Below are 27,823 nucleotides of genomic sequence, written 5' to 3'. Positions count from 1 at the left end.
CAGTGCTGTATTACAGCCCTCGAGATAGAGAATCAAAAATATAGGAGTGAATTCTGTGACACACACCTTCTTCTACACACACCTCAGTAATCAAACACACTTACCCTGAAATCTGATACTGGTGTGGTACAGTATCAGGATTCAAAGTGAAGCTGGAAAATGATCAGAAATATCTGTCTGACAGCTGAGAAAATTGGCAGGTGGTGTTGCAATGACCCAAAGTATGTTCTACTGAAGTCCAGTCAACTCAGCGCATCACGTTTTCATTCACAATACACAGTGTTGCTCTACAGCTGCAGAGGAATTAAAGGTAGCAGGTAAAAGCACTGAGAGAAAGGTGTTAAGTCAGTATTAAGTATGATTAATAAGTAAGCATGTTTATTTGTCAGGGCTGCTGCAAGTGGATTAATTGCAGGCACTGCAGCTCTCTTAAAAAAAAAAACAACAGTCTGCAAATTACATTACTGTCCACTTACTCAGCCACAGATTTATCATCCACCAAATCTGACCTGCTTTTGTGCCCTGATTACTGCACAAACACACTATCTCTCTCTCTCTCTCTCTCTCTCTCTCTCTCTCTCTCTCTCTCTCTCTTTCTCTCTCTCTCTCTCTCACACACACACACACACACACACGCTGTCCTTGAACGTAAGGAACGTTAAAAGGAGGACAGTCAGAAATAGAGACATAAATCGGACTCAGACTAAATTAAGCCATTGCTTTCCTCCAGAGGATCATTATAGCAGTGAAGGACAAAGCAGAAACATACCAAAGTCACATGTATGTTAAAGAAGAGACATGTAGAATGTCCAATAAATCGAGCGTGCAGCGGCACACAAGTGTTTGGCCCAGTTTACGCCAAGCATTAGCGTCCATCTTCTTTAATCCAATCACAGTGATGGATTTACAATCCATCAGTGTGTTATTACCAGAGTCTGAAACCAACGTTTTGTTTTTTTTTCATCTCCGCTCCACTGTGGAAAGCAGGGAGATGCTCACATGACACTCTGAATTTTTACCTGCCGATTGAAACTGAAATTTAAAAAAATTTAAGTTACAAATATGTAAAATTAGTACCCAGAATTAAGTTCTGATAAAAGGTTACATGGGAGAAAATAATTATTTATTCGCTGATTTTGTAAGTTTGCCCACTGACAAAGAAATGAACAGTCTTCATTTCAATGGTAGGTTTATTTTAACAGTGAGATATAGAACATCAAAGAGAAAATCCAGAAAATATATATAAAATATATAAATTGATCAAATAATCATTTTCTCCACTGTACATCCAGGATGCAATTCTACTAAAATAATTATCCAAAATATGTCCTATTATGTCCTAATAATTTCATTCTAATATCTGGAGAAAATTTTGAGAAAATTAATGTTCCAAATAAAATTTATTAAAATATTATCCAGAACAAAGTTTTAATTAAATGAATACATAACATTAAGTTCTAATGAAAAGGGTCTAATAACATTGGTATTTAGAACTGATCAAATTTATATCCAAAATAAAAGTCATGAAATTACTATCTGAATGAAGTAATAAATATTCAAAATGAAGTAAACAAAATGTAAAAAAATAAGTTCTGATGAAATTAATATTCAGAATGAGGTTTAAATAACATTTAATATGCAAAATGATATTCTAATACAAGAGAGTACACATGTTCCAGTTTAAAATGCTGTGCTACTAAGGAAATAACAGTTATGACTTGCTTCTATGGTAACCTTAACTCAATCACACAACAAATAAAATCTGCTCTGATGGCTGAGACTGCTCACATGTAAAAACTGTAAATGAATAAAGCACTCTAAATGTATATATGACAAAAGAATGCATTTGTGGGCAGAGCATAGGTAGGACAACTGGTCAAAAGTCCAAAGTCAAAGAAAGTAAAGCCCAGACAAAAAACATTAAATAAACAAAACAAAATGGCGGAATGCCAAAGATAAAATGAGAAATTTACCCTTCGAATTTACCCTCATGCGGCAGGAGGATGTTAATTTCAGATACTGGCTCATAAACCAACATTTCATTCCAGCGCCTACATCAGGACCTGTGTGGAAGTCCCCAGCCAAATGTTTCATCTTGTAGATGGTGTGATGGCAATAAGCAGACAGCCAGAACGTATCCACAACTATAAACATGACACCAACTAATCACTTCATACTGTCTGATTCAATCCCATTTTGATCCCACATGTGTATACATTCTGTCTCCTGAATGGTATCCAGATACGGGAGGCTTTTTAATGCCAGGTGTAGCTGGAGTCTTCAAGTCAGGCTGAATTCAGGCCTAGATTTGCCACCTGGGCAGGATATGGTAGTAGTGATAGTCACATTGGGTGTGTGTGTTTGTATGTAACTGTGTATTAATGATTCGTTTAGGTCTTAAAATGAGAACACGGAATTCTAACCTCAGAGCATTCCAGAGATAAAGTTGATCACCATAGGATGACTATTGGATCACCACTGGGTCACATTTGGGTAACCATTGATCACCACTGGGTAACTGTTGGGTCACTTTTTAGTTACCAACTATTGTTGGGTTACCACTGGGTCACCATTAGTGCACTGTTGTTTAACCATTGGGTCGCTGGTAGTAGTCATTAAGCTACCACTGGGATGCTGTTAAATTACCATTGGATCATTACTTGCATTACTTGATTACCATTGCACCATCATTGGGTCCATGTTTGGCTTCAATTCGGCCACCATTGGGTCTCTGTTGAGCTACTATTTGGCCAACATTGGGTAGCTGTTAGAAGTCATTAATCTACCACTGGGACACTGTTACATTACCATTGGATCATTACATGTTTATCTTTGGGTCACCATCGAATCACCATTGGGTCATTGTTGGGTTACCATTGCACCATCATTGGGTCCAAGTTTGGCTACAATTCGGCCATCATTGGATAACTGTTGAGCTACAATCTGGCCATTGGCTCAATGTTAAATAACCATTGGATCACTGTTGGATCACTGTTGGGTCACTGCTGGCTCACCATTGGACCACTGTTGGATTACCACTGGTTCACTGTTGGGTAAAGTGTTTTTTGAGGATGTTTGACTCAGGTTAAGACAGAGAGTCTATCATTCGAGCATAAAGGTCAGATTTCCTCCAGAGAGCGAGTGGGCACGAGTCCCCGCTTTTTTCCGCTGCACAGCTTCAGATATCCATCACTGTCTTCATTCTTCCCCACACAGATCTACAGGACCAGAGAAAACAAGAGACACCATATTCTTCACTCTGATTCACTGATTCACATGGCCAGTCTGACCGATTGTAATGCACCTCAGCAACAAGCTTCTGGCAGAATTCTGGTTGGATATTTTATTACTCTGTAGCTTTTCTGCCACAAGGTTAGATATGTTGTGCATTCTGAGATGTGTTTCTGCTCAACATAATTGTACAGAATTATGTGAATTACCAAAGCCTTTCTGTCAGATTGGACTAGTCTGACCGCTCCCCTCTCATCAACAAGGTGTTTCTATCTGCAGAACTGCCACTCACTGGACCTTTGTTACACCATTCTGAGTAAACTAAGATTGTTGTGATGAAAATCAAAGGAGATCTCAGTGATTTTATGTTTGATCGTCCAGAACTGCTATTTTTTTGGAGTTTGGAAGTTGGAGTTTTAAGTTTGGAGATTAGAGGTTAGATTTTGGAGTTTGGATGTTAGAGGTTGAAGTTTGGAGATTAGAGGTTGGATCCCATTTTGTTGCCCACAGCAAGAGCAGCTGTTTTAGTCTGAAGGAAAGCAAATCAGTAAATTAAAACATACTGAACACACCTCCAGCCTCCAACCTTTAACCACCAACCTGTATTCCAAGCTCCAACCCCAAACCTCTACTCTTCAAACTTCAAAACCAAACCTCTAATCCCAAACCTCCTTCACGCAAACTCCAAAATCCAACCTCTAATCTAAAACTTCCAACATCCACACTCTAAAATTCAACCTCTAATCTAAAACTTCCAACATCCAAACTTCAAAATCCAACCTCTAATCTCCAAACTCTAAAATCCAACCTCTAAAATCCAACCTCTAATCTACAACTTCCAACATCCAAACTCCAAAATCCAGCCTCTAATCTCCAAACTCTAAAATCCAAACTCTAATCTACAACATCCAAAACTCCAAAATCCAACCTCTAATCTCCAAACTCTAAAATCGAACCTCTAAACTCTAAACCTCAACCTCTAACATCCAAACTCCAAAATCAAACATCTAAAATCCAACTTCTACAACCTCCAACAACCAAACTTCAAAATCCAACCCCTATTCAAAAACCTCTAATTTAAATCTAACTTCTAATCTACAACCTCCAACTTCCAAAATCCAACTGCTAATCTCCAAACTCCAATATCCGAACTTCAACCACCTACATGTGAAGTCCAACATTCATATTTCAGTCTTAAACCTCCAACCTCTAATCTCCAAACTCCAACTTCCAACTCCAAAAAGATTCAGCAGTTCTGGAAATACTCTATCCAGCCTCTGTCTGCAACCAACAATCACACTTAAAATCACTAAGATCCAATGTTGTTGCCCATTCTGATGGTTGATGTAAACATTACTGCATAACTGTATTAGAAGCTGCTGGACAGTACCTTTCAAGCTGAAAACACTGACCTACTATCTAATAAGCTTCCCCTGCCTTGTGGGCATAGATCACTTTAGTTTTCGGCTGACTTGTTATGGGCAACTGTTGCAGAGCCCACACATCTGATTGTTACGTTTTATTTCTGAATAACTGTGTTGATGTTTTTATTACCTGATCTTCCTTTACAGCCATGTGACCCAGCTGTCGGTCGCCATTGGAACACTGAGTGACCCTCCACACCCGTTCACCTGGACGCACTCGCTGGACAAAGTTAGCAGGAAAGAAACCCACCCTGTCTCCACTTTTACCCTAAACACAAAAACACACAGATTTAAAGGAACGGTTCTGCAACACATACAGTCTTTAAGTATTGCTTCTTTAGCACTGGAGCTGTGCCATCTTTTCCAGGCACACAGACAACAGATGTTGTGCTGAAGTCACGTGCACTCATCATGCAGGTATATGGGTACGGCACACTGGGAGATTAACAGTTTTTCATGAATAGAAACAATAGAAATGAGCAGATTCTGCAGCATCCACATGTCTGTACGACGTGCATGCACAAGAAAGGCAGCTGAAATTCCTCACAGCACCTGTTGTCCAGAATGCCTCTCCAGTGTTCAGCAACACGGTGAAGTTTAGTTCATGTTTATAGTTCACAGGAAGTCATAGTTCACCCTAAACCACATCCATATGCCTAAACACCTGGAGTGTGTTTGAGCAAGCTTGTGTGTGTTGTATGTACTAATGTAAAAATTTTATTTTTTGTGATTAGCGTTTTTTACCACAGTAATTTACAGTGTAATATTTACTAAAGCAAATAAATCAATACATAATAATAATTATACTATTAATGGCAATAACTACAATACTACATAGAAAAGAATGAGCTAGCACAGTAGAGTCAAAGGTCCTAGAGAGCAAGTCTTCTGTTCACTGCCGATGACATTGACTGCTAGCTCAAGATGTGGGTGACATTTGACTTCTAGTGTTTGTGGGCAAGGTTAGCCTCGTAGTTCCAGCGCTAAACTGAGGAAGCTACATTTGACTGCAAACATGTCTTGGTTGATCAACTACATATGAGGACTAAAACAGGAGTAATTCATGTGGAGAGGAAAAGTGTTAAGTAGAACAAGAACAATATCTTTTGTACTGCTCTCTCTCTCTCTCTCTCTCTCTCTCTCTCTCTCTCTCTCTCACACACACACACACACACACACACAGTGATAATACAATTACAAGAATAATGAGTTGTTGAATTCTCACCTTCCACCACTCTTCATTAGAGTCATCAGTGACCTGCACCCTGTCACCAGGACTGGGGGGGGGGGGGGTGAATAAGGGAGAAAGGGAGAGAGAGAGAGAGAGAGAGAGAGAGAGAGAGAGAGAGAAAGCTTTTAAAAGAGGAAGTGTGTGTTTATGAAGGTATCAGGTTGGAGACCTGTAGTCAGCAACACAGCAATGTGCCGAGACCATCTGTTTACTCACCGGGGAATATAATGTGTATAAGTGTGTGTGTGTGGGGGGGTGTGCACACAAGAGAGAGTATTTTGAGCTCAGTATTCCCACATACTGCTCTTTGCAGATGGTCATAGGATTTTAAGCTTTCAAACACAAATAAACACACACACACACAGTTACATATACACCACAGAGCGTTCCTCACTTTTGCATCTATGTAAGAATCTACAGCTGTTTTAGTCTGAAGGAAAGCAAATCAGTGAATTACACACATCAATCACATCTCCAGTCTTTAGCCTTCAACCACCAACCTGCAATCCAAGCTCCAATCCCAAACCTCTACTCTTCAAACTCCAAAATCTAACCTCTAATCCCCAGCCTCCAACTTCCAAACTCCAAAATCCAACCTGTAATCCCCAGTTTCCAACTTCCAAACTCCAAAATCCAACCTGTAATCCCCAGCCTCCAACTCCCAAGTCCAAAATCCAACCTCTAATCCCCAGCCTCCAACTTCCAAACTCCAAAATCCAACCTGTAATCCCCAGTTTCCAACGTCCAAACTCCAAAATCCAACCTGTAATCCCCAGTTTCCAACGTCCAAACTCCAAAATCCAACCTGTAATCCCCAGCCTCCAACTTCCAAACTCCAAAATCCAACCTCTAATCCCCAGCCTCCAACTTCCAAACTTCAAAATCCAACCTCTAATCCCCAACCTCCAACATCCAAACTCCAGACTCCAACCTCCAACTTACAAACTCCTGGTTATCTCCAAACTACAAAAACCACAACTAATCTTTAAACTCTAAAAATCAAACTCCAAAATCCAACCTCTAATCCACAACCTCCAACATCCAAACTTCATCCATCTACCGGTGAGGTTCAACATCTGTGTTTCTGACTCAAAACTCCAACCATCAAAATCTTAAACTTTGAATCTTTAAGTTCCTACCTCCAAACTACAACCTCCAAACTCTAGCCTCCAGCCTCTAATCCCCAAACTCCAGACTCCAATCTCAAACCCTTTAATCTTAAACTTCTAATCTTTAACCGCAAACTCCAACCTTCACACCGCAAATTTTAAATTCAAAACATCCAGATGAACAGAGCAAGAACAAACCAGTGGTTTTACACTTCACTTATATTACTAACACACACACACACACACACACACAGAGACATACACAGACATACACACACACACACACACACATACACACAGAGTTGACTCACTGTAATTCTAGGTCATTGTGCTCTTGTGGCAGAAACTTGTAGAGGGCAACGTAAGTGTGGATAGCATGAACTTTTGGAACCTAGGAGGACACAGAGAGACAGAAGGCAGTTTACTTTTTTCAATAATCGAGTTTACACACTCTTTCTAAACACTACCGTTTAAATGATCAAACTGACAGGTAAGCTGTGTTTAGTACATTCTCGTACCTTTACTGTATCTTCCACTTCAGTCTTGGAATTCTCTGAAGGAGGGATGTCTGCTTAAAAAAACACAGAAACACTGTCAGTATCCAGTGCCATAGAGGAACAAATGACCTTTAAAAGGTTCTTCACACACACACACAGATCTACAACCAAAATTGCCCTTTATGGAACCAAAAGTGCTTTTTCTATGGCATTCCTCAAAGAACCATTTATAGCCCCTTTAATTTTAAGGGTGTAGGTCTGAATTCTACTGGAATCTCATTCTGAATATTCATTTTGTATTATAAGTTCTTTCTGAGTATATATTTTACTTAATTATTTTTAATTACACATTTCCGACCTTTACTATATTTTGCAACATTCATTTTTACTATAGCTTCATTTTGGTCTCATCTAACATTTTAAAAAAGTTTATTCGCAGCTTCTTAATGATTATCTGATCTGATTATTTGAAGTTGTGAAGCAGAATAGTTTAAGGACCATAATAAAATCTGTACATGTTTTGCATTACTCATCTGCAACCAATCTGGATTTGTATTTTTGTAAATACTGATTCCAGCATTTTGAATAGTAAAGTGCCTCTTAACCGCTACACAGTTAACACAGTTAAGCAGACAGTGTGAGCTGGACTGAGCAGGCTGGTAAGTGAGAGCATCTTTATTAGGTTTTTAGGACAGCATGTACCGGATCCTGCAGACAGCACCAGCTTAGTTATCATCACAGGCAGCACCGTACTCAGCCACCGTAATTGTCTGTCACAACAGCGACAACACCAAGGGTATAATCACAGAAAAAAAAGTTTGTGGACATCTGCTTCTCCGGAGTTTCCTCTGAAATCAAGAGTATTATTAGCAAGTTTGTTCCCCTTTTCTACTCTTCTAGTAAGGCTTTACACCAGATGATAGAACATTGCTGTGAGGAGGTTTTTGGTTGCATTCATCCTCACAAGAGCATCAGTGAGGTCAGGTACTGAAGATGGAGAACCACGCTCTACAGCTCAGTGACAGGGGGCTTTATAACCCTGTAGCCACGCATTGGGCACAGTGACCTTTCTAAGGGGTTTATACAAGCTATGTGTTGGCAATGGGTGCCCCAACCATCTACAAGAGGTTTACCTTGTATATGAAGATCCATTTAAACATTCAGATGGGTCTTTGAGTTGCCCTTGCTCGAAAAGAACCATTACCTTTACTAAGGGACCCTTGAAAAACCCCTCTTTTAAAGGTTTAGTAAATGTTGAATGCAGGAAGCCAGTGTAGACTGAAAAAGAGTGGAGTAATATACTCAGCCTTTCTTTTCCTGGCTAGTACACAGCCTGCTGCATTCTGAACTACATGGAGCCGATTTAGGGAGCCAGCATGACAATTAGGCACTAACATGTAAGAGACATCCAATGAGCCAAAACCCTATGAACACCTACATAATATGCTGTTGTTCCTCTGTGTGCTGCCAACCACTTTTTTTTGCACACAGTCAAAACAGCTCCCTCTACAAGATCTCTGAAGGTGGTATCTGTGCTACTTGGCAGCAAGACACAACCAGCGCAACTCTTTAAGACCTCTAAGTTGTGAGGTGGAGCCACCATGGATCAGGCTTGCTTTTCCAGCGCCTCCCACAGGAAAACAGAGCACATGTATTTGGTCCCCCATTTGATGGAAAAGGAAACTGGACTCGCCTGAGAGTTCCATACGCTCCCATGTCAATTTTTGGCTTTTGTTTGTGGACAGTGGTCAGCATGGGCACTCTGACTGGTCTGCTGCTAGGCAGTGCGAAATGCAGCAAGGGGTGCTGATTCATGGCTGCGGTTGCATTAGGGCATTTCTGTTTCTAGCTACTTTCACCACCTCCTCCTGGGAGGGATCCCCATGCACTCCCAGGCCAGCTGGAAGATATAATCCCTCCAGCGGGTTCTCCTCCCGTTGGTCATGCCTGGTACACCTCCAACAGGAGGACACCAGGGGCTTCTATATCAGATACCCAAACCACCTCAGCTGGCTTCTATCAACATGAAGGAGCAGTGGCTCTACTTCAAGTCTCTCCTGGGTATCTTTGCCATTCTACCCAGTCATTACCCGAGATCCTGACCACAGGTTAGGGTGGGTCAGACGGAGCTTTGCTTCTGTTGATTCAGCCCAGACACTGTTGTCATATATCTGTGAGCTTTGGATGTCTATAACCTTGTTACGGGCTGATAGTCTGTCCGTCCTCGGACCACCGTCGGTAAGTACTCACCACTGCTGACAGGGAACACCCTGCAAGCCTTGTCGTTTGGCAGACACTCAAGTGCAGTTGTCTTACCATACTGATCTGACCCTCGTCAAAGTGTCTCAGCTCTTCACACTGCCCATTTCCCTTACATCCGGTACCTTGACTTTAAGAGCCTGTGTTCAGTTACCCTCTAACAAACATCCTACACCTTCACACATGATGCTGTGTGCTCATAATGTTTTGGCTCATCAGTATATAGACTGATATATTTCTCAAGCAACAAAGGAAAAGTTTTATAAAGAATAAAGAAGCTATAGCTAGGACGGGAATTTCTAATAATTCAACTAAATAGCTCCATTAAAAAACACAGCTTAGACCAGCATGAGTTTTGTTTATGCTAGTCTGATGCTTGTTTAGCTGGTCAGCCAGCACGATCATACCACAGTGGTAAATAGAGAGTGGCATGCTGAGAATCACCACAGCACCACAGTACAAACACTAAGTACCACATTGATAAAAAACAATATTGGTCCATCGGGCTTTATAGAAACTGGAACTGGTCGTATAAAGTCATGGATGGTGCACTCCTATACAAGTTCTGGCACTAGAGAAATTAGACTGTATTTTTCTCACCGTTCTCTGTGTCTTCAATCGGCCCTTCGTCCGTGTCCATCTCTCCCTCTGGCTTCTCTTCGCCTCCATCCCCCTGGAGATGCAATCAACGGCAACACCAACACAACAAGGTGAGCTTACTCCAACACAAACAACGCAGTCCTCAGTGAACCTGAGGACCCTGTAACACACCTGAGATGATTCATCAGGGCATAATCACACATGCAAGGTGAGCCAGAGCAGGGAAAACAACCCCCTACGATCCAGGATGAAGAACGACTAAGCAACTACTGATCATGCAAAATCAGGGCTGCAACAACAAATCTATTGAATGTAGGGGTGTGGGTTAGGGATAGGGATGAGGGATCCACTGCTTTAAATTGACTGGGTATAGGGGTGGGAAATATGACGTTATTTTATCGTATTGTGATCGATTTTGTTTTTGTGATACACAATATTATATACTTTTCTAGGCATATCAACTGCACGTTTCATTACCAACAGAGTCATTAGTCCTGTTTAAATGGATGTAGTGCAGCACATTTGGAATTAAATCACTGCACTAAGTATGGGAGAGTATTTGAATGGTACACTGTTAAAAGTATAAGATCTTTGAGCAACCTTTGGCGGTTCTTCAGGTCAAAACTGTGGAGGAACCTCCTAAGGTGCTTCAGGGAACCTATAAACCTTTTCTTGAAGGTTCCTAATAGCACCTTAACCCCTTAAACAGCCTATGGCCTGTCGGCAAGCCGAAAGTGCTATTACATACGTCTATTACCAAAGAATAGCCCCACCAGTTAACCAGGGGTTAAGAGGTTCCTCCACAGTTTCAAACTGAAGAACCTTCAAAAGTTCCTTAAGGATCTAATACTTTTAACAGTGTAGTTTTTAACAGTCTGTTGCTACTGATGCATTTTTCTGCAATTACGTGCATCGTCATAAATATTGTGTATTTTAAAAAAATATATAACATTTTGTGATATAATATTTTTACCATATTACCCACCGCTAACTGGGCCTTCTGTCATCTTCTCGCTTGTCTTGCAGTACATCCCTAATACCTGTGCCTATCCAGCCATCCTTGACCAGTACCCACGGAGGAAAGTTTCCCCACAGTATGATGCCACCACCACCACCCTACTCCACCTTTGGGATACTGTTGGTTGAGGAATGGGCAGTGTTGGGTTTGCGTTACGCATTACATTTTGAATTTTGCAGGAGAAGCTTTATTTTTGTATAATCTGACCACAAACCCTTCCACATTTAAGTTGGGTCATTCTGATGCTTTCTCACAAACTCCAGACGGCCTGGATGTGCTTTCACTGGAGGGGCGGGTTAAGACACTCTACACTCCTCTGTCAGTGTGATTTTTCTTTGAGCCAGTGCTATATTACAGTCAGACTTCTAGATTTCGATTTTGTGGACTGTGCATTCACAGATACACACTGCATGATACACACACACTCACCAGGCTGCGGGTTGGGGATTCACACACACTTCCGAAACTAGACCGGGTCATCTGGGCTAGAGATGTTCCATAGCGTAAAGTCGCATAGACAGGGTCTACTCGTGCCCGTGCTTCTAAAAGATACACACACACACACACTTGGGTAACCACTGAAACCACAATTCCAAAAAGATTTAGTTTTGTTTAATTTGTATTAATTAAATTAAATCACTTTGAATGCAACACCAAACCCTAACCCTAACTGTAACCTTACCCTTAAAAGGATAAGGTTAGGGTTAAGTGTAGGGTTACATTCAGTAGATAGTCATTTACGTTCAGCTTAGAGCTTCATCTGCATTTTAATACACATTCAGTTGAATGTCAGATGAGCATTTACGAGACGTCTAAAACGAACCATCCAAGTAAGGTGTTACCATTTAATACTTTTAATACCCGAGACTTTAGGCCTGTATCTCTGTTAGTTTCTGGGATAGATAGGTTTTTTAAAAAAAACTAGTGATTTGTGAGTTTCCTTAAACCCAGGATAAAGTAATGTTTTTGTTCTCAATTTTGGATCATGTTATGTTTCGTTTTTACTTTGTTATTTATTTATTTATTTATTTATTTAGGGTTTATCCCCTGCCTGTCCGCTGCTGTCCACTCACCCTGTGTGCTCAGAGTCTCCTTCACCATCCCTAGCTGATCACTGGCCAGCAGAGGAGTGCTGAAGTTCCTCTTGAACATTCCAGCCTGAACCAATCAGAGAAGGAAAGACGACACTTTAAAATTCTTCTTCTTATTATTCATATTGATGTTGTTCTTATTGTGGATAACAACAATAATAATAATTACTGTATATAAAGAGGTCTAGTGTTAAAAACGTCTTTACTTAGGCAACATACTCTGGAGTCCATAACCAGATGGACAGAGAGTGAGAGAGAGGATGAGAGAAAGAAAAGGAGGAACAGAAAAGAAAAGGGTAGAGAGAGCTTTACCTTGCCTTGGCATGGTTGCTGTGAGAGTTCAGACGTGCACCACAGATGAGCTGCTATTTTGCAGGTTTTGCAGCGCAGGCCCTGTTTAGAGTTCCCTACAGAGACCAGCAGAGAGAGACAGAGAGAGAGAGAGAGAGAGAGAGTGAGAGAGAGAGAAAGAGAAGCACACAGGTCGATCAACTCAATTAACACACATATACTCTTAAACACCAATCGGCCTCATATTCACATTATCTGAATCAACTTTAGCGCACAATCAATGGGTGTGGATTCCTGGCTCTGAGCCAGACAACGGTGGCAAATGCATCCCATCAGAATCAGAGTTCTGGCCCAGTCGTCCCAGTCTTAATGAAATATTGACCCTGTCTAAAACAGAGTGAACCTACGTTCCTAAAACACAAGAGAAAAGTCAGTTCACTCGTAACCAGTGTGAGTCAAGCAGATGAATAAACCTACTGACCATAAGGCAGAATTTTTTTTATTAAATGGTGCACAGAACTGCGCTTAGGACAATTCAGTATTTAACTCATACATTTCCATCACCCGATTATCAGGTATGTTTCCTCAGGAGCCCCCAGATCAGCCAACAGGAACATGCAGGCAATGAAAGTGGAAAGGCAGCTGTTTCAGAAGAGGGTGAAGACTTATCTTTTTTGTTGGTGTTGGTGTTTGGAGCAAGTTATGCTCTTTGAAAGTCCCCTTTTTTAACTGTTTTTATTGCAGTGCATTTTTTTGTTTGCACTTTTAAGTGTTTCATATTTTATATTTATATTTATATTTAACATTTATGTTCTATATTTATATATGTCATATTTTATGGCTTTACTCTGTACTCTGTATTTGTCAGAACACTTTCTTTTTTAATTGTTTTGAAAAACAAAATGCTTCATAAATAAAGTTGTTTTTTTTACTTTTTTACAAAATATTTTATGCAGTCTTATAAAGGCAGCAGTACATGTACAGAAATCTATACAGAGTAAATAAAAACAGAGTAGATAAAAACAGAGTACAGACTGGAACAGTATCTCCTGACTGTCAGAGATCCACAGCAGAGACGGATCCTGACCAAGTACCGGCTCAGTGACCACAGCCTGGCTACAGAGACGGGCAGGTATAAGCGCTCCTGGCTGTCTAGAGAGAGTTGAATGTGTGGTCAGTGTGAGAGTGGGGAGGTGGAGATCGAGCTGCACTTCCTTCTGCACTGCCAAAATTCAGCACAGTACGAGATCGTTTTACACACAGGTTTAAACAGCTGACCCCAAACTATCAAACACTTCAGGAACTGGAAACATTAGGGATAAGTTTGAGAGAGGGGCACACTGCCTCCCTCACCATCCAGTATATATCACCGTGTGACCGCCTGAGAGACACTGAGTAACACCTATCTCACCGTTTACTTTAACAGTAATTACTGCAGCTCTTTTTCTTTCCGTTTAATGAGTAGTATTGTGTGTATAGATATTAGTATGTATATAGAGTGTATGTACGTATTTTATATTTATCCTTTATTTTAATTATTGCTATTTTTATTCTCTACTGATATTTTGTAATTATTGTTCATTTTAATGCACTGCAGTTTTGTTGTTATTACTGTTATTTTTGTAATGCATGTTGTCAAAATATTGCTGTCGTTAACAGTCATGTCAATAAAGCTTTTTCGAATCTTGAATCTTGAATCTATACACACCCAAGTATACAGTCATGCTTAATAATAAATTTAAAGAAATAAAGAGAGGTTTTAAAGACAGAAAACAGGGAAACTTCTAGTGAAAAATCGTGACAAAACGTGACATTGTCACAAAGATTTCACAGAGGGCTAAAAAGCCAGTCGGCAGAGCAGAATCTAAGGGAACGAGAGGACTGCTACATAAGAAGGACATCAGGCAGAGAAAACAGTAACAATGAGAAAGGAGCTGCAAGCAGCCAGAAATGGCAGGAGAGAACAGATTTTGCAGTATTACAAAGATAAAAAAGGGTATTTTTACACTGGAAATGAAGAAAAAGAAGTCATACTCATTGTTATTGATGTGAGAATTTATGGGTTTATTGTGGTTGAATGGTGGTTTAGGCTAAATTCAGGCTACTGGGCTGTTGAGCCAGTAGTGGCTCAGTAGTTAGGGCACTGAGATATTGCTGACAGGGTTGTGAGTTTGATACCTGAGTTTGCTAAGCAGCCACTGCTGAGCCCTTGGGCAAGGCCATTGGCCCTCTGTGCTCTCTACGCATGGCAGCAAAGGCTGCACAGTTTCACTGTGTGTATTTGCTCACTAGTGTGTATGTGTGTGTTTACTGCACAGATAGGACAAATTCCAGCTGTCTCCAACACAGTGAACTGGTTTCAGTATGGGTCAGAGGTGAGTTGTGGATGGAGTTTGTGCTAAAATATATCTGGTAGGGGTGTAATACAAAGCTATTATTTGTATCTGCTTCAGTTAAGTGCTCAAAATATCTCAATTTGTTGATGGCCTAAACAGTGGTGGACCATTGCATCCCCAGCATTTCTCCTGGCCTGGGGAGCTACCACCAAGGGAAGTGCATTGAATAGGGTATAGAGCTCACACCTGCTGCTGGTCTGCTAACATAACTTTCCTGGATCTCTGATCTACAATAGTGTGACGCATATGGTTCCATCAGCTCAGGTGATTTTGTTATTCTTGCAGAAACTACTGGACACGGGCAAAGCCTTTTCCTCTATTAAAGCGTCCTTAGCGGCTATCTCTTCTTGCCATGTGTGTTTTGACAGTGCAACAGTGGGGCAGCACCCCCTCATATGTCTCTTCATGAAAGGAGCATGCCGGCTCTGTCCAGTGTCCAAACCGCTCATTTCCTCATGGGATCCATCACTGTTTTTTGGAAGTAATTTCATGCTCTCCTTTTGAGCCTCTACATAACATTAACTTAAAATACTGTCACTAAAAATGTAACTATTGCTAGCGCAAGTAAGTATGACTAAGAAAGTAAGCTAAGTAACTGCTAAGTGAATTAATGCCTTCATCCCCAAAGCCTTTCTCTTGCACTGATGCCTTTCTATCCCTCACTGTTTACCTCTGAGAAGCACCGGATTCACGCTGCGCATGTCCATGAACAAAACAGAAGATTTTAGAAAGTCCCACTGGGTCATTTCAGCTATACACCTCTGTCTTCCACAAGCAAGGGCAATTCTCCTAGACCCTGTTTCAGAGAGTCTCTGATTAGGAGATTTGTGTAGTGGTAAGTTGGGCCTCACCCCATACTATGATAGCACACTGCACTGATTGTAGGCTCATGTGAGGGGCAAGTCAGAGTCTGAGCCATCCCTGACCTAGTAACCAGGCTGGGTGGTAGCCCAAAAAAAGCTTGACAAAGAACTTTAGATCACCAACGCAACCCTGGTTCTCTGATAGCATGATTGAGGTACTCATCAGACCACCTTTCTTGCATAAAGCAAGCTCAATTTGAATGACTATAGGTCGGTGTGTCTCATTTGCTTATTTAGCACTACAGGCAAGACCATGAGGCGGGTCCATTCAGGGGGATTTCAGAAAATCTGTTGTAATGTCTAAATTAGTAGAAGCACCTTGCCTAAATGAGTAAAATATGAACTTGAAAAACATCAGCAACTTGGACTTTCAAAGAAATTCCAATACATAATTAAATTTTAACTTCTAAACATAAATACAGCGAGCAAATCTCAAAATTAAAATGGTACATACATGTCATTTACATGTTTATCCTCTGCTACGTCCCTGTGGCCTACCATCTCTAAGAGGAAGCAAATGATAAAAATCAATGGGCCAAGAAATGAGCCTTGTGGAACTCCACTTATAAATGTAGTTTGGCATGTATAGCCAAACTATGATGAACTAATGATTCCTATCAGTCATAAAAAGAAGTAAACCAGTCCAGTATGTTTTGCGGAGCCTTTGGAAAAGGAAAGAGTGACACTCTGCCAAATGCTCAGATCTAATAAAATGTGAATGTTGGGAGCTCTAGAATCAGTAGATGAAAGTACATTATTAATAACTTTGACTGGGGCTGTTTCTGTGCTGTGGAAAAGTCAAAATCTGAACTGGAAAGATCCAAGGAGGTTACTGAAGTGAAGACAGGAAATGTTGTAAAGCTTTAGAGAGACAGGAAAGGTTGCAAAAAGAAGAGCAACTGTTTACGTTTGAACAGTCAAAGCCCAGGTTTTGTAAGGATAGTAGCAATCAATAAGAGCTGCAGTCTTATATTCAGAGGGGACTTGACCATGAGAGAGTGCCTGATTAAAGAGAACAGGCCACGGGTAAGGCAGTAGGTAGGGGGCCAAGAGAACAAGTGGCTTTCTGAGAGGCAGTAATAATATCAGAGATTTGAAACAACAGTGAGGAAAGCAGAAAAACAACCAGAAGAAAAAAAGAGATGGGGGGGGGGGGGGGCGGGGTAGGAGACAACCAATGTTAAATTTAAGACACAGAAAGGAAGAGCGAACACAAGAGAAATGTTTTTTTTTTAACAAGTTCAGATTTCAAAACTGAGCATCAAGAATGACTGGAGCAAATCCTACACCAACGCCAATTTTAGCTGCAATGCAAATGTGATCCCATTAGGAGAGTAGTAGAGGATTCTGTGGTGCCTGTGAACATCGCTGTGTCTCTGTTCTTTGAACTATTTTCAGCCCATGTTCACAGTAGAAAAGTCTACTGAGGTGAAATGACTAAATTGAACATGGAGAAAAAAAGCAGTATCCCAGAACAATGCATACTGTCGCTGTCATAACAAAACTCATACCTCTAAAATAATAATAACATTATAGCACAGAAACAGAAACTTTTTCCCCTCAGGGTTCCCTTGAAGGTTTTTTAAGAACTTGTCCTAACTCCAAAAAAGTTCTTACCAAAAAAACATTCTGTTTGGCTGAGGTGCTTAAGTGACTTATTCCAACTGCCATAGGGTGATTGTGATTGGTTTAACTGCTATAGGCTGAATGGGTGGGTCTAAACTGCTATAGGTTGAATGGGTGGGGCTAAACTGCTATAGGTTAAATGGGTGGGGCTAAACTGCTGAAGGCTTAAATCCCCACTGAATGGGTGAGCCTACTGCTGTAGGCTGAATGGGCACTGCTATACTGCTGTAGGCAGAATGGGCAGAGCTAAACTGCTGTAGGCTGAATAGACAGAGCTAAAGTGATGTAGACTGAATAGGTGGAGCTTACCTGCTGTACATTGAATGGGCAGAGCTAAACTGCTATAAGCTGAATAAGTGGGGCTAAAGTACTGTAGGCTGAATAGGTGGGGTTTACCTGCTGTAGATTGAATGGGTGGGGCTTAATTGCTATAGGCTGAGTGGGTGGGGCTAAACTGCTGTAGGCTGAATGAGTGGAACTAAAGTGCTGCATACTTAATGGGTGGTGTCTATCTGCTGTAGACTGAAGAGGTGGGGCTTACATGCTGTACATTGAATGGACAGAGCTAAAGTGCTGTAGGCTTAAAGGGTGGGGCCTAACTTCTGTAAGCTGAATAAGTGGGGTAAATTGGTATTGGGTTATCATGAAATGGGGCCTTTAAGATGTGTACCTGCTTACCCACAATCACATGCTTGCAGAGCTGGCAGCTAGTTGGCCGGCGGAAGACATACTCCTGGAAGCAGTGTGTTTGGGTTGGACGTGGCTGCAGGACCGAAGTGGAAGAAGAAAAAGGGCTTAAAGAGGGTTTCGGGCTCACTGATGGGGATGGGTTGGTAGAGCCATCACTGGGCAACGGTGACCCTGGCAGAGGTGGAGATGGAGGCGGCGGGTCCGAGAGAAAGTCAGGGGGAACTCTGGCATCGCTGTAGGAACGCTGGAAAAAATTTTCCACGCTTTTACTGCGCATGAAGGAGAGAGAGCGCTTCAAACGCAGCAGCTGTGTAGAGAGAGAGATAGAGATAGATAGATAGAGAGAGAGAGAGAGAGAGAGAGAGAGAAACAGAGAGAGAGAGAGAAACAGAGTTATTTATGCTCAGTTACTCACTAAAAAGGTTGCGGCAGGGATGTGGAAAGGCATGCTGAGAGGGCTGCAGCCTCCCAGATTTCTACACTGTTTAACTGCAAAAAAAACGTGTCCCTTGACAACCGCTAGCCGCTCTGGGCAGGTAAAAGTGTGTGCAAAGCTGTAGGCTAGATGGTATTGGTTGTAACTTCTTCCCTTATTGTCCACCGTACAAATTTAATTGTACAGAATGAAAATATACTGTCTGAACAGCTGTTTATGGACAAATGGTAAATTATGGTAAATCTGCCTCCAGAAGAGTTACAGCACAGTAAAATAGATCAGTGAGGAGAATCAATCAGTGCTTTTTGGGAGCTGCAATGTAGGAATGTAGTTTCATTGTTGTATAAAATGTTTTTGTTCTTGTTGGATGCGCTGTATTTTTTCCTTGACAGAAACTCATTCAGAATACAGTTTAACTCCCTAAGCTTTGTCCTGTGTGGGAGTTAAGAGGGTAACACTGGGCAATATGGTAAAAATACACAAATTTATCCCGATACATGTAATCACAGACTAAATATGTCATTAGCAACAGATTCTTAAAAACTACTGTTCAGATACTCTCATGTACTGAATACAATGATTTTACTCAACATCTGCTGCGGTTCATCTAACTAAACCAGTCTAATTACACTGTTTCTAAAAAAACCTGCAGTGCTTAGAAAAGCATATTGTCTATCATGATAACAAAAATTAAAAAAAAAAATGTATCATGATACAGTAAAATATCATATTGCCCAGCTCTATAACAGGGGTTGGCAGTTTTAGGTAGTTGGGTACTAGCTGGTGTCGTTCTAATTTAGAAGTTATGCAATGTCAGTTAGGCAGCTAGCACTGTTAGTCTAGCTATGTAGCATAAATCAGATATAATGAGCTCATCATTCAGAGGATCCAAAGGCATGCAATGTACACCGGACGAAGTGTATGTTTAAAACATTTAAAACGTGTGTTTACCACAGGGCGAGACAGTAGAGAGTTTCTAAAACATGGTGCATTTCAGTAGAGAGAAATCCAGCTCCTAATTTCTACACTATGGCAACTATAAAATGACGACACAACTACAGAGGTTTATTATTAGCAGCTACTTTAAACCTTTATTGACATGTCCCAAAAACACAGAAAAACCCCTACAGGTGGCGTTTATGTGCGCTCATCACATTAACACAATATTTCTGACACAACATGAAAGCTTGTATAAAGTTCAGTGTAGAGATAGAAGTGTTAACACACAAAATGTGTCCTCATTCAATTATTTAACAGGGGTGTAATTAAACAGTCTGCTTCCAAAAGTCATTAAAGGGCCTTTTCATCCATTTGTACTTTCCAGTGAAATAAGCTGTTGGGAGTGAGCCTAACACACACAAGACATGTCAGTGCTTTTGGATGATTAATTTGCCATTACCCAATGTTCTTAGAGAAACTCAAATGTGGTGTGATTGTCTTAAATGGGGCTTTTTTGGGGGGGTTAGTTTAACACGCCGTAACAAATAAGACCCTCAAAGTAAACAATTAGAGACCCCCCCACATACATTCAAAAGCTCATGTTTTGGGGTTGTTTAGAGAGGTACTGTAGATGGAAATAAAGTCTAGTGAGGCTGATATTGATGGGGCTGATACTAGCTGTTCTACTTTGTTTTGTAAATTAAATGTGTCAGTTTTCGACACAGCAGCGTTCTGTACAGTGAGAGCATTTATTTAGATGCACATATTTTTTATGTTCTCTCATCTCACCTCCTTTAAACATAGAATTATATTTTTTATGGATTAAGCAGACTGTTTAGTGAGTGTAACAGCTCATCCCTCACTCTGCTACAGGTAATCCTGCCTGTAGGGCTGGGCAATATGACAATATTTATCTAATCGCGACAAATGTTGTTATGTTGATACACAATATGTATTTTGTGAATATGTTATCAATATCGTCAGTGCTTAAAGAACACCGTCCAGCTTAAAATTAGTTATACTTTATTTTTTTAATTGTATTATTTTGAGTAGAGTAGAACAATAATGAAATAAAACTCACTGCACTAAGTATGGAAAGTATATGAATAGTAGTGACTGGTGAATTAAGTATTGCGATGAAATATTGTGTATCATGAAAATGTCTATAACATTTTTATATTTTATTTGTTTATCACCCCGAGTAAGATCAGCACTGACTCTGATTTCCACTAAATGGTAAATAATCTGAGCTGGATACACAGTTGATCTTTACATCTGTAGCAGAGATGAGTTGCTGTGTAAAAATCTGACTCATCTAATGATTTTTAAAAACACTTACCAAAGACAAAGAGAAGTGTTAGGTTATGCCCTGCCCTTCTCTATACCTGGCTCTGAGAACTGTTTACTCCTGGCCTTTAGAGGTGGAGAAAAATCCAGATTCATACACAGCATGCATGCAGACAGTGCTTTATTTGCACAGGAAACCGGAGCAAAGGGCTTCAGTGTCTCTGTCCTGATCGTTTTGGGATTGAGATAATTGTTTATGGGGGTATCAGTTGAATAGTGTTCTCTTCTATGTTTTGACAGCCCCTGTCAGACCTGAGTAATATACATGTAAAATGTAAAGAACGTTCAGGTCTTGATCTTTAACGGCTCATGCTTGAGAGATCCCAAAACCTAAAAGAGGGGCACCAAGGGGGCACCAAAGTGCCTTGTTCACTACAAAGTGCACTATTTTGGGGTTCCTGTTGTTTTTGTAGTGGCATCTGAAAACATGTGGAACTTGAACTATCCAGTGTACTACAATAAGCTGTGTACAAATAATGCACCCTAGCAAATGAGGAATACTCATAATACACTGCTTAGTTTAAAAACTTTACAGCGACCATGGCAATGTCTCCACAGCGCCCCCTACAGTCCTGTTATAAATGTGAACAATTGGATTTGGCTTTGGAGGCCTTTCCTATAAGCCTGGGTGTGCATGCTGCCGGCTTGACGGCGTCGTGTTTACTATGTTCATGCGAGAATCAGCAGTTGCACAGTAATGGGAAAAGCCCTTATAAGGTATTGTCCCAAATCTTTCACTACATTCACCAATTCAGCTTCCTATAATAGTGCTCTATACAGTGATCCAGATTCCTGAAGGTAGGGGACAGTGATTAAGGCACAGGTTCAGACACAGCTTTGGTGTTCCTTGGCAGCACATTTCACAGAGAGACACTTCCAAATAAAGCAAAGGCAATGAATGTGACACTGACAAACTCCTAAACACTCGCAGGCTGATAAAGCAGCTTCCCCGGGGTCTCAGTGCTTGTGCAGCCTGAGATATATTAGCTCTTTCAGCATGAGGGAATCAGTGTGTATTCATAGAGAGAGAAAAACACCTTTATGACTTTAGTTCCTGATACACAAATAGTGTTTGTTCCACAGTAAAGTGTGTCTTGGTGAGGTTCTGTTACTAAATAAAATCCAAAATAAATACATTTATTTTCCATTTGACAAGAGTACCTGCACAAGTAGGAGCTGGAAAAGTTCTATAACACACACTGCACAGTAAACAGGGTGCTTTAATGCCATATTTTCCAACCCAGCCCTTGGGGCCTAACGTTGACCCATTGTATTAGTGATGTCAGGCAGAGATAGCATTTAACTGTCCCACAACTCGACTCCATCTAGCAACTAACTAGCACTAAATTATCTTGCAACTCAACTCAAACTAGTAATGGATTAGCAAGTCAACTCTGGCTTATATTTAACTTGCAACTCGATTCAGACTAGTACTTAACTGACTAGCAATTCGATTCACACTAGTACTTAACTGACTCGCAACTCGATTCACACTAGTACTTAACTGACTCACAACTTGAATCATACTAGTACTTAACTGACTCACAACTTGATTCAGACTAGTAATTAACTGACTTGCAACATGACTCATACTAGTACTTGACTGACTCGCAATGCGATTCACACTAGTACTTCACTGACTCGCAACTCGATTCGCACTAGTACTTATTTGACTTCCAACTTGATTCAGACTAGTACTTAACTGACTCCCAACTCGATTCAGACTAGTACTTAACTGACTCCCAACCAGATTCAGACTAGTACTTAACTCACTCAAACAAACAAACTTTTAACTTAGCAAACTTCGACTGACTGGATCTGGAGATTTTTTGCCAGACTATTCCTATATGTTCCTTGCAATGTGATTCAGACCAGTACGTAATAAATGTGTTACTTAATTGATCTGAAAACTGTCTCAGACCTTAATTGACTCAGAACTCGACTTGCCTGGGTTGACTCATGCCATGTTCACTCTACATGTTTTTAGCCCAGATTTTCGAGTCACTGACTGTTGTTGGACATCGCAGAAAAAAGCCTTAGGTCAGATGCAAATCGGTGTTTGCTCAGCGCTGACTCTGCACTGGCTCGGCCACTTTTTTGTGAACTGCGTAAAGATAGGATCCAAGAGCTCACAGAGTGATTGTCGACTAAACTCTAAATCCGGTATTCAATTTTTATCAGAAATTCATGAGGCGACTTGGGCTCATACTTCTGAGACTTGAGAGTCAACTCAAACTCACAGCTCAGAGACTCAAAACCTGCTGAATTGAACTTACACTTCAAGGACTTGACATTTAAGTCATACTTGCACCTCTCAGTATGTGGACTCTTGATTCAGAATGATTCAGTTAGTCAGTTCTGAGTCAGTACTTGGACTTTGTACGTTTGAATCGAACTCTCACTTCAAGTGGGCCATAAATGAACGTTTCTCAGTGCCGTGTCACCTGCAAAACCTGCAAGTGTCAGCAAGGCTGATCACAATATCACATTAATTACAAAGAAATCTCCTCCTGGCTGTCTCGCCATTTCTACAAACAAAGAAAACATCTCAGCAACAAAGGCAGTAACCAAGCAGGAGAAGGCATGTGACTACAGTCATCAAACATGCAAAAGGTCTACAATACATGTCCTTCAAAGACTGTCTGCTGTCTGCTGACAGTGTTGGGAAAGTATGTGAGATTATGCCCTTGTTCTGGGATGGTTCCCGTTTGCCCTCTCTTAATGAGCTGTGTGTACAGCATCAGCTTTAAATAACACTAGTCAAGCAGAATAAAAGCAGTTTAATCAAAGCTACAGCACAACTGCTACCTCATACTGAGCACGCTCAAAAGAATGACGCAGTAGAGCAGCTGATCTCACTCTGATGCATTTTATGTTGGCAGCTTAATTATTGTTTTTTCCAGTCCCGTAAAGCCTGAAAGCATGGCATTGTGGACTTGATTTGTCTATAATTTGTCCTGTAAAAAACCTCGCTCTGGGGTATGTTTTCACAATGAAATGAATATTCTAACATCATCCCATGGCTAGATTTGTCTTATTCTAGTTTTATTTTTTTTAATGCAAATTAATGCATGTTTAATTAAATGACATCTCATTAGCATATGGGCTTTTATTTTACTTCAAATACAAAAATGTAAACACAAAAAGGAATATCAGTAATTAATTAATGAATTTTGGCCTCAATATATTATACTGTAGCTTCCAATATATTATACAATTATTATTAAACAAGATTAGTGTGTTATTTCTGTTCTGTAAAATTTTAGAGTAAAGAAAAGCATTATATACACTCGGGCTTCTCAAATCTTGTTCCAACAATCAGCAGTCATATGCTCCTCTAAGCAGTTGTATAGCACTGAAAATTAAAATAATTGTTGCCCATGAATCAAGAGAAAGTAATCCAAAGATAGCAAAGCATTCCAGGTCGTTGATTTCTCAGTTTATGAGCAGTAGAGGTCAAGAGCACTTTCCGAGAGAACTGCTTGTAAGATTGCAGGAAAGGCAAATCAATACCCAATAATTGACAGGATAAGACTTTAAGACAATTTAGCAGACTCTGTAGTGCTGGTGCACTGTTCTACTGTGCAGCAACTCCTGCACACAGATTTACTTCATGGAAGTGGAATCTTTCTGCGTTCTCAGAATCATACGTTTTCAATGGGTCATCTAAACAAGCCTGCTGCCGCATGAAGGGCAGAATGCATTGGCTGCAATGAGCAAAACTATATTTGCCCTTGTCAAAAGGAGAGCTACTAAGCACAGATGCATATATATGTATGAATGTAGATGTTTACTGACATCTAGTTACTGACATCTCACTGTTTAATCAAGAAAGCACTGCACATACTTATTAAAACAACCAGCATCAATCACATCTGTATCAGCCAGTGAGATCTGCACATTGTAAATGCAGAGGAGCCCTGTGACTTAATCTCACAAACTGTGAGCAATACTGGAACCCAACCTAAAAATACAAAAATGCTATAAATAAATAAAAAAGTTGTCCTTTTTTTATCTAAAAAACTTATTAATTAATTCAATTCAACTGTAATCCTGATATACTGATGAGTGAAGGGTGCTATAAAATTATTGGCCAAAGAAACCCAATAAAGTAAAAAAAAAACCCTTTATGTCCAAAAGTATCTAAACAGCTCTTCCACTGATCAGCTACACATGTTCACACAGCCCCACATAATCAAAGTGTGCAGTGCTCTTACAGTTTACACAGTGAAGAAAGCAGATTTCAGCATAAAGCCTTTATCTGGAGTGTGTTTCCGCCGTAAAAGAACACGTCACTTTTATACATACTTATAAGCTTTCCAAGCTTATAAGCTTTCCCGAAAATTCAATCTGAATTAACTTTTTTAAACAACTTAACTGATCAACGCTGATACACACACTGTAAGCACTGTAAGCACAAAGGGTTTCTGCATAGTACTGAAAAGAGTTCTTTGACATCTAAATATGGTGGAACCCAGTTTGGTGCTACATTGTTTTACTGATTACCGCAGAACACTGACAGGTACAGAGGTGTTTCTGCAAACAGGTGTTTTTTAGGTGGTTTGGGTCAGAGGAGCGATTCAACAGATGCAGAGGCTTTACCAATTACAAAAAGAGAAACATGGCTAATGTGAATTACACACTTACAAGGAGGTTCTTTAGAGGTTCTATACAGAACAATGTCAACAGAGTCTCTGTCTGGTTAAAGACCCTATACTCTTAAAAATGGGTTCTGTAGGGGTTTAGCAACTTTAGCAATCATGTGAATGTTTAAACTGTTCTCTGCGTGGTGCTCTGCGAGTTCTAAAAAGAGGCTCACTGGTGTTACAAGTCAAAGAACCTTTTTAGTACTATATAGAACCCTATACTCTTAAAAAAGGGGGTTCTCAGAGGTTATTTAGCAATGGAAATGGTTCTCTATAGAACAATGACAACAAAAACATTTAAAGAAACATTTATAGAACCTTTTTAGTACTATATAGAACCTCTTTTAATTAAAGTATACAGTGAAACCCTATACTTATATAAAAAGAGGTTCTTCAAGGGTTCTTTAGCAATGACAATGGTTCTATACAGAACAATGACAACAGAGAACCATTTGAATATTTAAACTATTCTCTTCCTGGTTACATAGTTCTTGTAAAAAGAGGTTCACCGGTGTTACAAGTCAAAGAACCTTTTTTAGTACTATATAGAACCCTATACTCTTAAAAACGGGTTCTGTAGGGGTTTAGCAACTTTAGCAACCATTTCAATGTTTAAACTGTTCTCTGCCTGGTTAAAGAGTTCTTCTAAAAAGAGGTTCACCGGTGTTACAAGTCAAAGAACCTTTTTAGTACTATATAGAACCCTTTTCAATTTAAGTGTTCTGTGAAACCCTACAGGTTTAAACAGGAGGTTCTTCTGTTTGTTTGTTTTGTCACAGCAGACATGGTTCTATATAAATTCAATGACAACAGAGAACCATCTGAATGTTTAAACTGTTCTCTGCCTGGTTAAAGAGTTCTTGTAAAAATAGGGTTCACTTGTTACAAGTCAAACAACCTTTTTAGTACTATATAGAACCCTTTTCAATGAAAGGGTTTTGTAAAACCCTATAGTCTGAAAATTTAGGTTCTTCAGAGGTTCTATAACAACAGTAACGGTTCTATTTGGAGTGTTTAAATATTTCTTCACACAAAGGAACGTATAGAAATGGTTCTATCCAGCACCAAAAATGATTCCAGCAGAGTTCAAGAGCGTGTGAGGTGAGGTGAGGTGAGGTGAGGTGAGCGTAACTTCGTGCTGGACGGATCTGCTGGGATGAAGGAGATGAATGTCGATGTCTGCAAGTCGATTCTGACAGTCAGATATTCTGGTGAGAACCTGCTGGAGACCAGCTTAAGGCTCGGAGTGCGAGGGCGAGCTTAGCCTTCATTAGCGCTGCTAACTTCTCTTAGAGAGGCGAGTGGAGGCCAACTGACTAAAACACACTGCGCTACTGTCGAGGGTGAGAGTGTGCGAGAGCGTGTGACAGCGTGTAACTCACCTTAGAGGAGTGTGTTATGGAGAGTGTGCTGGGCGAGCGCTGTAGCGTCTCTCCCTCCGTCTCTCTGCTCTCCATCATCCCTCGCTCCAGTTCAGTCCCGCTCAGTGTGTGTGATATTAAACACCCTCACTCTCTCTCCTTCCCCCCTCTCTCTCTCTCTCACACACACACAGCTTCAGTGATGTGATCACACACCACACACCCCCTGCTGCCATAGAGCGCTCTCTCTCTCTCTCTCTCGCTCTCTCTCGCTCTCCTTCTCTCGCAGACTCCCTCCACTTTTCCTTTCCTTCCTGTCTCTCTCTTTTCTTCTTAATGCTCCTTCATCTTCACTCTACTTCTTTCCTGTTCCCCGTCGTCCCTCCATCCTTATTTCCCACTATATTTCCCACTCCTATATTATTCTCTCTCCCTTCTTATTTTCTCTCCCTTGTTTTTTGTACCCAATCATTTATATTCTTCTCCCCCCCCTCTCTCTCTCTCTCTCCTTATTTTCTCTCTCTCTCTCTCCTTATTGTTCCCACCCCTTTATATTCTTCTCTCTCTCTCTCTCTCTTTCTCTCTCTCTCTCTCTCTCTCTCTCTCTCTCTCTCTCTCTCTCCCTCCTTATTTTGTTCCCACCCCTTTATATTCTTCTCTCTCTCTCTCTCTCTCTCTCTCTCTCTCTCTCTCTCCCTCTATTTTGTTCCTACTTCTTTATATTCTTCTCTCTCTCTCTCCTTATTTTCTCTCTCTCTCTATTTTGTA

At 40.5% G+C, this 27,823-nt stretch overlaps 1 protein-coding gene across 1 annotated transcript; it reads right to left on the bottom strand.

Moving 5' to 3' along the window:
* Positions 1-1,614: 1,614 nt before the first annotated feature.
* LOC140551307 (SH3 and cysteine-rich domain-containing protein 2-like) lies at positions 1,615-27,533 on the bottom strand. The gene is made up of 11 exons (XM_072674713.1): positions 27,077-27,533; positions 18,315-18,633; positions 12,773-12,867; positions 12,443-12,527; positions 11,799-11,911; positions 10,352-10,424; positions 7,514-7,563; positions 7,307-7,386; positions 5,881-5,932; positions 4,786-4,923; positions 1,615-3,218 (listed from the first exon to the last, which is right to left on the bottom strand). Exons 1-11 carry the CDS (start codon positions 27,152-27,154, stop codon positions 3,120-3,122), a joined length of 1,182 nt encoding a protein of 393 aa, XP_072530814.1. The 5' UTR covers positions 27,155-27,533; the 3' UTR covers positions 1,615-3,119.
* Positions 27,534-27,823: the final 290 nt, after the last annotated feature.

Source organism: Salminus brasiliensis, chromosome 3, assembly GCF_030463535.1.
Source record: "Salminus brasiliensis chromosome 3, fSalBra1.hap2, whole genome shotgun sequence".
Lineage (NCBI taxonomy): Eukaryota > Metazoa > Chordata > Actinopteri > Characiformes > Bryconidae > Salminus > Salminus brasiliensis.
Note: the sequence above shows the minus strand (reverse complement) of the source record. Positions and strands in the feature narration are given on the sequence as shown.